A 10,585-nucleotide genomic window follows, 5' to 3' on the forward strand; every position below is an offset into this window, starting at 1 on the left:
GGGAGACATACTAGCGTGGAACGGTCATTTGTATCCCATGCGCGTGTCAGACGCTCTCTGCACTCACTCAGGTCTCAGTTCTGAGGTATGAATCCACAGTCACCAGTGCCTAGAAAGGTCCATTTTACAAAGTGGGGAACTGACGTTACGAGAGAGGAAGAGTCTTTCCCACAGTGTGGCTGAGTGGTGGAACCAGGTCTTGCTTGTGCGTCTGCAGCCTGTTTCCCTCCTCTGTGTTATTCTGCTTAGTCACACACCTAGTGTCAGCCTCTTCCAACCTGTAATGTTCTGGGGTGGAGAAAATAACCTGAGTCATTTGCCCATGTCCTCTGGATATTCGCTGGGCCGGTGGCTGAGGGGTGGCCGCTGTGTGAGGCTGGGCCCAGATGGAGAGCTGACCGGAAGTAGAATATCTGTGTCCCTCAGAAAAGTTCTTTTCCTCTTCCTGTCCCGTGGCCCTTACCCCAGTGGCAGACAGGTCAGGATGTGCTAGGGGGCTGGTTCTTTTTTTTTTTTTGAGATAGAGTCTTGCTGTTTCGCCCAGGCTGGAGTGCAGTGGCACGATCTCGGCTCACTGCAAGCTCCGCCTCCCGGGTTCACACCATTCTCCTGCCTCAGCCTCCCAAGTAGCTGGGACTACAGGAGCCCACCACCACGCCTGGCTAATTTTTTGTATTTTTAGTGGAAACGGGGTTTCACCGTGTTAGCCAGGATGGTCTCGATATGCTGACCTCGTGATCCACCCACCTCGGCCTCCCAAAGTGCTGGGATTACAGGCATGAGCCACCGCGCCCCACTGGGGGCTGGTTCTTGAGCACCTCACTCTACTGATGCTAACACACACCTCATTTCCCACAACATATCCCTGCTGAGAACTAGTCACAGGCCCTAGGAGTAAGGGCTGGGGTGAAGGGTGGTCCAAACCCTACAGCAGGGAGCAGGGGTACAAATCAGTTCACATGCCTAAAGGCTGGGACCTGAACAGGGGAATCCCTGAAAACACTGGACTGACTCACCTGGACTGAGGTCAGGGCAGCCTTACCCTGCTCCAGTCACACTCAGGACTACACCTGCACATGCAGGCACTGGAACTGAAATCGGGGTTGAGAGGCTGGGCCTGATATTTTGTGGCTAGAAGGGCCCCACATAACTCAGGTCCAGGGAGGTGAGTGACCTGCCCAAGACCACAAGGCTGTTAGTGGCAGAGCTAAGGACTGAGGCTCCTTCAATTCCAGGTTACCTTGCTGCCTTCTCAGGAGAGTGAAGAAGACTCCCTTCTCAGAGGAAACAGTCGTTTGCTTATCTGCACAGGGCAAGATTACACTTAAAGATGAGAGCTATGAAGCCAGGCACAACAGCTCATACCTGTAATCCCAGCACTTTGGGAGGCCGAGGCAGGTGGATCACTTGAGTCTAGGAGTTCAAGACCAGCCTGGCCAACATGGTGAAACCCTGTCTCTACTAAAAACACTAAAATTAGCTGGGCGTGGTGGTGCACACCTGTAGTCTCAGCTACTCAGGAAGCTGAGGCAGGAGAATCTCTTGAACTGGGGAGGCAGAGGCTGCAGTGAGCTGAGATCACGCCACTGCCTGGGTGACAGAGCAATACTCCATCTCAAAAAAAAAAAAAAAGAAAGAAAGATGAGGACCATGGCTGCTGAGTTCCATCATCCACAGTTCAGAGCCCAGCTGGTGAATAATCCACACCTGTTTGACTTCTGGGATTCCTGGATTCTTTCACCACTGGGTTCCCTTGACCTGGTCGTGCATCTTCACCAGCCTACTTAATGGGATTTAGTAACTGCACTGGACTAGGACACCAGTGCCTGGTTGTTGAGCTCAACTTTTTTTTTTCCTTTTTTTTTTTTTGAGACGGAGTCTCTCTCTGTCGCTCAGGCTGGAGTGCAGTGGCCAGATCTCAGCTCATTGCAAGCTCCGCCTCCCGGGTTTATGCCATTCTCCCGCCTCAGCCTCCCGAGTAGCCGGGACTACAGGCGCCCACCACCGCGCCCGGCTAGTTTTTTTGTATTTTTTAGTAGAGATGGGGTTTCACCGTGTTAGCCAGGATGGTCTCGATCTCCTGGTCTCATGATCCGCCCGTCTCGGCCTCCCAAAGTGCAGGTATTACAGACTTGAGACACCGCGCCCGGCCGAGCTTAACTTCATCTCTATCTCTCTGCTTCTTGAGTCACTGGACAAATCCTCATCCTTTTTTTTTTTTTTTTTTTAATGAGGATGAGTTTCCCCTTGTTCGCCCAGGCTGGAGTGCAGTGGCGCAATCACGGCTCACTGCAAGCTCCGCCTCCCGGGTTCACGCCATTCTCCTGCCTCAGCCTCCCAAGTAGCTGGGACTACAGGCGCCCGCCACCACGCCCGACTAATTTTTTTATATTTTTAGTAGAGACAGGGTTTCACCATGTTCGCCAGGATGGTCTCGATCTCCTGACCTCCCGATCCGCCCATCTCGGCCTCCCAAAGTACGAGGATTATAGGTGTGAGCCACTGCACTCAGCCGCTCCTTATCTTCTTGAATCTACTCGTCCATGAGACACAGGGTAAGATTCTCCCTTCCCTGAGAGGACCCAGAGCCTTAGGTGTCTTTATGTCCCCAACTGAAAAGAACTCAAGACTTTTATAAAGAGGAAACCATTATCAGACTCTCCTACACATTTGTCATCATTAAGTAAGTTCCCAAGAGGAAAAGAGTGACCCATTTGGCTGGGCAAAGCAAGAGTGAACGTCTTGAGAAATTTGAGCTCCTCATGCCCTTCCAGTCATGCTCAGGTTCCAGGTTAAGTTTTCTTCTCTAGTCTTCTTCCCTGGGCTCAAATTCTCAACTACTGTGGGTGGAGGGTTTGTGGAACGCTGCAGACCAGAGTTCCTCCCCTCTGAAGGCCTGTGCAGGGTTATCTGAAGTGTTTTCACCCAGAGTGCAGGAAAGAAACTCTGCCTAAGGAGCAAGGGGCAGCAAGTTCTGCAGGCACCCATGAGAGATGCCCAACGCATCCCTGAAGAGCAAAGTGACAGCAGAATGTGAGGGGAGAGCCAGCGAGGCACGTGCTCATGTTCTCACGCCCCAGCCTAGCCCAGCCGAGTGCTGATGGTCTCTCCGCACCAAGGAGATGTGGGCTTGAACTCTGAGGTACAAAAGCTACACGTGGAGATGAGGAAAAGTGAGAAGGTAACTTTAGCGGAGACAGGAGGGTTGAATTGAACAGGAAAAGATCAAAAGTACAGCCAGAATCCCATTTGGTCTTTTTTCCATTCTCCTTTATTCCATAAACACCTAGTTACAAGTTGCACAAATCAAAAAATAAAGGCAGGGAAGGGTTTAGGGAAGATTCTGGTGATGTGTGTGGGCAGGAGTAGGGAGAAAGAGTTGGGAACCAGTCTGCTCCTTCCACAGCCCTAGACAAGGCTACGGCCCCTCAGTGGGGGCTCTGAGGAAGAGGTGGGCAAAGATCCAGAGTAGCTGAGGGATGGAGGAGGCCTCTAAACCCAGAGCTCACCCCAAAAGACCCTTCAATGCATGGCAGGAGTAGAATGGGAAAGGTGAGGGGGTTTGAAGATGGAGCAGCAGAATGAAAAATCAAGTTAGTAGATGCAGAGGCGAAGTCATCATGGTAAGGGGATTAAAGAAGGAAAAAGTAGGGAAAGGGTGCCGTGAAAGGTTCTCCCTGAGACCCCCAGGGAGAGGTGGGGGCCGGCTTGCCTGTTAATTTAATATTAAATTGGGGATGGGAATCAGAGAGGAAAAAGTTATTCAGGGGATGATTTCTCAGCCTCTCAGCCTGTACCTGGAGGGGAAAAGAGAGGAGCACAAATCAAAAGGAAGAAAAAACTTATGTTAAGAGCCAGGAGTTGGGGTTTAATCGCCTATGTCAATGAGAACATTGTTCTCTTTCCACACCAACTCGCACTATCAAAGGCAGCTCCTGCGGGAGCCTGGACTGCGCCTGCCTCGCGGCCGAGGACCATCCGCAGGTGCACCCCGCCCTCCTTACCCCTGATACTTACAAGGGAGGCTGAGGGCCCGGGGCCCTCACCAGTCATAGCGGCGGGACTGTCGGGAAGGGGAGTCCTCAGGTCCCTGGATGGCCAAGCGGGGAGGCCCCTCCGCCCTTCGTCCCCCCGCCCCTGAGGACTCAAGCCGCCGAAACTCCAGGGGGCGCTGCTGCCGGAATCGGGACGTCTCCCGCCGCCACTCGTCGTCAAACGCTGCGGCCTCACCTGGAGGGGACGGAGTCCACATGAGGCCTGTGTGCGGCCTGGCTCCTGGAGACCGATGTGCGAGCGAGTCACAGCTTCTCCGGCCAAAGCGGCGAAGGCTGAGTGTGTGTGCAGGGGTGGGTGGGGCGGCAATTCCCTTAGCTCTTTGGTTTCTACACGATCCCGGGAAGCCACCGGTAGGCCTAAGGTGGCCTACTGGAGGAAGAAATCAGAATGGGATTATTCTTCAGTTCAGGTTCATAGTCCTGTGTGCACACTAAGTACTTAATAATTGCGCATTTGAAAAAGATAAAGAGGGGAGAAAGAAACGGATCCAGGTGGAGAAGAGTGTAACACTATCAATACGGAACTTCAGGGACAAAGCAGGCCCCTCTCAAAGACACCGCCGGCACCTGACTCAGCCCCTGAGCGGAGGAGGCTCCGAGTGCCTAAGAATATGGGGCTGGGCCGGGCGCGGTGGCTCAAGCCTGTCATCCCAGCACTTTGGGAGGCCGAGACGGGCGGATCACGAGGTCAGGAGATCGAGACCATCCTGGCTAACCCGGTGAAACCCCGTCTCTACTAAAAAATACAAAAAACTAGCCGGGCGAGGTGGCGGGCGCCTGTAGTCCCAGCTACTCGGGAGGCTGAGGCAGGAGAATGGCGTGAACCCGGGAGGCGGAGCTTGCAGTGAGCTGAGATCCGGCCACTGCACTCCAGCCTGGGCCACAGAGCAAGACTCCGTCTCAAAAAAGAAAAAAAGTCAAAAAAGAATATGGGGCTGACAGCCGGGCGCGGTGGCTCACGCCTGTCATCCCAGCACTTTGGGAGGCCGAGGCAGGTGGATCACCTGAGGTCAGGAGTTTGAGACCAGCCTGGCCAACATGGTGAAACCCCGTCTCTACTAAAAATACAGAAATTAGCTGGGCGTGGTGGTACATACCTGTAGTCCCAGCTACTCGGGAGGCTGAGGCAGGAGAATTGCTTAAACCCGGGAGGCGGAGGTTGCAGTGAGCTGAGATCGCGGCACTGCACTCCAGCCTGGGCACCTGGGCAACAAGAGCGAGACTCCGTCTCAAAAGAAAAAAATATATACATATATATGGGGCTGATCCAGAGCTTTGCCCAGAAGTGTCTATGAGTTAGGGATGTCTCCTAGCCCACAGGAACTGGGCTAGGGGCTGCCGGCCAGGAAGTGGGAGGGAAGGCTCACTCTCATCCAGGTTGATATAGTCCTGCCGCTCCTCCTGGTCCCCCGTGCGATGGTTTCGGGAGCGCTGGAGGATGTGGGCCCTGTCCCGGATGTGATGCCCGATGGACATCTGCTCCAGTCCACTGTCTGAATCCCGAACAGTCCTCCGTGTCTCCCGGATCTGGGATGAGGCAGAACATGGCACACTCAGCCGCCCCTTCCAAAGCCCTGGCTATACCATCTCAGGAGAAACACACCACACACAACCCAATCCGGAAAAAAGCAGCCAGGGTTTCTGGGGGTGCCGCTCAATCCCCCCTTCTCTGGGACAGGAGGGCTCCCCCACTCACCCCGCCTGGTGCTGAGCGCATCTCTGATGTCTCTTGGTAAACCTTGGGGGCGCCATCACCAGTATTGGAGTAGGAGATGACAGTGGAAGATGAGAAGGTCTGGCAATTGCCTCCAGCTGTCATGTGTTCCTGAGGACAGGGTAGGTAGGAGAGGGCTGAATGGGGAGGCATCCCCCCTGGTGAAGAGATTTCACCCTTCAGCTGCCTGTTTTAGCCTGTATCTTTCTCACAAAATGCAAGAACTGAAAAAACATCAGGCCTCATCATTACCCTCCCAAATTCCTCTGAGTCCAACCACGAGCAAGAAGGATCTGAAGGGACAGAGCCTTAATTGTATGCTACCTAAGAGCGCTGCTGCTGGCTGCTTCGGGCAGGCATGACAGCAGATACAAGGTCCCAAGGCTCTCTGGTTCAATTACGGTATCCAGTACTTTACCCTTCACTAGCATACTGTCTCCCTCTTGCCTTAGAGGCTTCAAGGTGTTGTCAGCCATCACTGAGAGCAAGGCCGGGGAAGGGTATGGGGCAAGTCTCACCATGTTTCCAATCATGTCATTCATCATCCCAAACATGTCCATGAAACCACCCGACTGGAGGAAAGAGATGGAAAACAGAGTCAGGAAAGCAAAGTCAGTGTTCAGAGTTGATCCTGTTTAGGAACCACAACCCACGTGGCTGCACACTTCCTTTCTCTTCTTCACATCTAGCAAGTTCTCATTCTCTATTAACGTAACCAGAATACTCATGTTTCTCTTCCTGTAAACTGCTGACCCCTTCCTCAATCTCTATGACTGCTCTGATCCAATTTTCCTTCTCCTGCCTGCTATATTCCCCCCATCTTTAGGAAGCAAGCCAAAGTTAATGGATCCTAAACTCTAAAGAGATAAGGCATGAAATTGTTAAAACCTACCAAAAAATCATCTCTAGATGGCCCTTTAACTGCGCCTCCCTCCTCCAAGGAACAAATTTTGCTAGACAATTACATCTTCCTAATGAGCATGGACTTCTAGGAGTACAAGAGTTAATAACGTCTTTTCTTCTTTTTTTGAGGTGGAGTCTGGCTCTGTTGCCCAGGCTGGAGTGCACTGGTGCAGTCTCAGCTCACTGCAACCTCTACTTCCTAGGTTCAAGAGTAGGTGGGACTACAGGTGTGTGCCACCATGCCTGGCTTTTTTGGTATTTTTAGTAGAGAAGGGGTTTCACCACGATGGCCAGTCTGGTCTCAAAACTCCTGACCACAAGTGATGAACCATCTCGGCCTCCCAACGAGAGTTAGTAACACCTTTAACCCACAGGGCTCCTAGTAGCCAGCAGGCTCAGAGCTTTGTGAATGCCATAAAAAGAGAAGAGTCTGGGGTTACCCATGAAACTATTCCTAAAAGGCACACTTGGGAATAATACCTAAGGGTAGAAAATGTGTCTGAGATGGCAGGACACGGGGAGATGAAGACTCACCATTCCCAGCATCCCAAAGGGGGAGACAGCTCCAGCCTACAGGAACACATGAGGAACAGAAATTACAGACCACATCCTATCTCTATACAATCCCAAACGAGGCCCATGGCCTCAATTTTTTTTTTCCATCCTCTCAAAAGGGAGTCACAAAGCCCTTTTTTCTGACCCTTTCCCCCATTCCTAGAGCACTTCACTTGCTCAGTTGGCTGTAGTGCAAGAAAACTAAAGTGCTTTCCTAACCAACCTCCAACCTTTCTTTGGGTCTCAGGTGTGTCGTAGCACCATTACCTGCTGCATCCTGCGGCTGGCAGGCCTGGTCCCTGGCATGTTGCCATCTGTGATGCTGAGGAAGGGGCTATATCCAAAGCCACCTGACAACATACGGCTCATATGCTGACGGTGAATAGCAAAGGGATCCCTGTGGAGTGAGCACATAGTATGAATGGCAGAAGCGCCAAACTGTTAATCCCTCCACCACCCTGCAAAAAATACGCACAGAGCAACAGTGGCACCGATGCCTACTTCCTGCTAGGTAGGAGCTGGGTATCCAGCCAGTTCCAACCATTCCCAGCAATGGGAACCCCGACGTCTGCCTGAACTGCTGAGAGACCTGGAGTGGGAAGCTTGAGGGGGAGGGAATACTCACATCAGGAACATGGGATCCTCAGGCTCCACATCCCTCATGAAGCGGAACATCCTGATCTCAGCTCCAGGGGGCTCCACACTGGAAACATGTGGAAGCTCAGATACTTGGAGGTGGCCAGGGTTTTGCACACCCACTCAGTGTAGGGACTCTCAGAGCACTGTCCTTTCCAAACGCTGTAACTGACCCCCTAAACTCCAGGGAGACCCTACTCCAGTGTTCCGCACAACCCTCTAAGGAGGTAAGGGCTCTTCAAACCTCTCTCTCTCAATTAGGGCCACGGAAAAATTTTCCAAGCCTCTCGGTTTTTCCCTCCCCCACTCAGAGCCATCCTCTTCCCAAAGCTCTGGCCGGTAGCATACTCTCCCCTCCTCCCCCGCCGCCACCGTTCTAGACGAAAATCCCAAGTGCCGGTCCTCCGCCCCATTAATGACCCCAGCCACCCCGCCCCCTCCTTACACCAGGCCTCCCCTAGGCGGGCCTCACTAAGACCCCCGCGCCTGTCTGCGGCTCCTCCAGCTCCCGCCTCCCCGCCGGGTGAGCCGGAGAGGTAGGCCTGAGCCTCTCGTCTCCCCAGCCCGCATCCCGGGCTCCCAAACCCTGCAGCCCCGCGGGCTCGCTCCCGTTCAGCGCTGCCCGCTCTGCCTGAGCCTCACCAGTGCCCGATTCGGGCTCAGCGGCCCATCCGGCCGGTTTCGCTTCCCGGTGCGCTGCAGGGTCAGGGTCGCGGCCCAGAACGCGGGGATTGGTCCGGGCTCGAGCTCCTCGGCCTTCCACGCCGCCTCCTCCCACCGCTGCCACCTCCGTACCCCCCCTTCGGCCCACGGAGCCCGAACCTAGGCCAGGCCCGGGCGGAAGTGACGTCACGATGGAACCGCCCACCCGGGGCCGGGCCGTGGGAGCCCCGCCCACTGGCGTGGGTGGTGAGAAGGCTGGGGCCGAGTCCCAGGGGCGGCGGGGCCATGGGCCAAGCTCAGGCGAGCGGAACCTGAGGTCGAGAGGGTTCACCTGGCCACGAGGAAGGGGAGCTCATTAGTAACCTGGATTTGGGCTCTGTGGACTGGAAGAGGCTCCCATAAGGCTGGGGAGGAGGAGAAGAGGAATCCATTCTTCGGAAGGGACCGAGTTGGGGGTTGAACTTGGGGGCGCTGTGCAGCACGTTCCCTCTCCCTCCTCCGGGGGAAACTGGAGGACTAGGGGCAGATGCCCCTCGGGGAGAGGCGGGCTCTCTGTGGGCGACGAGGCGGGGCGGATCCCTTGGGGGAGCTTTAAGCAGACTGTAGTGGAGAAGCAGTCTACCCTGGAGGGAGGATGGGCAGTTTTCTTGCCGGGGAGTCGCTTGGGCCTGTCCCCGCTTGAGGAGGAGCGTTCCTGGCAGGGCGGAGTCCCCGGAGTGACGCAGAGGAGGAGGTGACACTCTCCAGCCCAGATCTAGTTCGGGCTTCGGAAAGTCGGATGGGGCAGAGAATCCAGGTTGGGGGGTTGGCCGCCAGATGGCGCTCCTCGGCCAGGCTGGAACCCGAGGCCCTTGAGAACTGGCATTGGAGAGGGACCTGGAGCCCTCCCCCATTACCCAACTGTGAAGGGTTGGACTGGGGAAAGGCTACAGTTCTGAAATCTATTAGTTTAATGCCACTCTCCCTTTCCTTTTACTCTAATTCTTGCGTCCTCAAGAGCTCCCAGTCCTGCACTGACCTTTCTTGCTTGCTTTCTTAGGTCAAAGGTCTAAAGTTTGGGGGAAGAAAGGAGTGGAGAGCTCAGTTAACCTGGATCATCCAGGGGAGGAGCTAAAACGGGGCCCAGGAGACCTGCCTCCAAGGCCAGAGACTGATCCTTTGACATACTAAATGTCTTGCATAAAATCTGGCTCTGCTGGAGAGAAGGGCCCTCCCCTTTGGGGTCAGGGCATTTGGACTGTCTAGGATGGACTTTAACCAGACTCATCCAAACTCCAGCTTTCCCTGGTTCTTTACTCTGGCTTTTAGCCATATTAGTGCTGTGTGGAGTCTGACCCAATGAGAAAGACTTGTTCCCGATAATTCCCTGGGGGAGAAAGAGGGGGTTCCTGGTAACTCAGGAAAAGGTGCTAGGAACAGGGCTTCTCAGGTTTCTTTGGACTTGATCATTATTAAAGAGGAAAAGACAATAATAGAGACAGGGAGCAGAGACAGTTAAGATACAAGCTGGCAGACTGGCAAGTCAGTATCTTAACTATCTGGCAAGTCAGAGGAAAACAGAATAAAAGTAAATTTGTTTTTCATTGCTATTTCTGGGGAAGATACTTAGTAAAATCTTTTATCTTCCAGATGCTCTATCTCTGCACATTCCACCATGCAACTTCCCCTTATCCTCTTGCCCCAACTGAAAGCAGTTTGACATGTGATCAAGAGTTGTCCCAGTAAAGGTTCTGTGGCTGAAACTTAACTAAAGATACCCTATCCATTCCTTTTTTTTTTTTTTTTTGTCCTCTCCTCCTTCTAAAGCAAGTTCTTTATTGTCCAGCCAATCAACAAATGTTTAAGGCCTGGCACGGTGGCTCATGCCTGTAATCCCAGCACTTTGGGAGGCCGAGGCGGGCAGATTACGAGGTCAGGAGTTCGAGACCAGCCTGACCAACAAGGTGAAATCCAGTCTCTACTAAAAATACAAAAATTAGCTAGGCATGGTGGCACATGTCTGTAATCCCAGCTACTCAGGAGGCTGAGGCAGGAGAATCGCTTGAACCCAGGAGATGGA

The 10,585-nt window shown here is 53.6% G+C and overlaps 1 protein-coding gene across 1 annotated transcript; it reads right to left on the bottom strand.

The window, feature by feature from the left end:
- Window positions 1-3,246: 3,246 nt before the first annotated feature.
- Window positions 3,247-8,708, bottom strand: MLF2 (myeloid leukemia factor 2). The gene is made up of 9 exons (XM_003905875.5): window positions 8,506-8,708; window positions 7,853-7,930; window positions 7,495-7,624; window positions 7,207-7,242; window positions 6,288-6,341; window positions 5,752-5,880; window positions 5,423-5,582; window positions 4,018-4,230; window positions 3,247-3,797 (listed from the first exon to the last, which is right to left on the bottom strand). The coding sequence occupies exons 2-8, from the start codon at window positions 7,900-7,902 to the stop codon at window positions 4,043-4,045; spliced, it is 747 nt and encodes a 248-aa protein (XP_003905924.1). The 5' UTR covers window positions 7,903-7,930; window positions 8,506-8,708; the 3' UTR covers window positions 3,247-3,797; window positions 4,018-4,042.
- Window positions 8,709-10,585: the final 1,877 nt, after the last annotated feature.

This window comes from Papio anubis, chromosome 9, assembly GCF_008728515.1.
Source record: "Papio anubis isolate 15944 chromosome 9, Panubis1.0, whole genome shotgun sequence".
Lineage (NCBI taxonomy): Eukaryota > Metazoa > Chordata > Mammalia > Primates > Cercopithecidae > Papio > Papio anubis.

Coding starts and splice junctions, on each gene's coding strand:
- MLF2 (XM_003905875.5), bottom strand. CDS start 7,902: ATGTTCCGCTTCATGAGGGATGTGGAGCCTGAGGATCCCATGTTCCTG. Junction 7,625..7,852: donor GAGGATCCCATGTTCCTGAT/GTGAGTATTCCC, acceptor CTCACTCCACAG/GGATCCCTTTGCTATTCACC. Junction 5,583..5,751: donor TGCGCTCAGCACCAGGCGGG/GTGAGTGGGGGA, acceptor GCCTCATCCCAG/ATCCGGGAGACACGGAGGAC.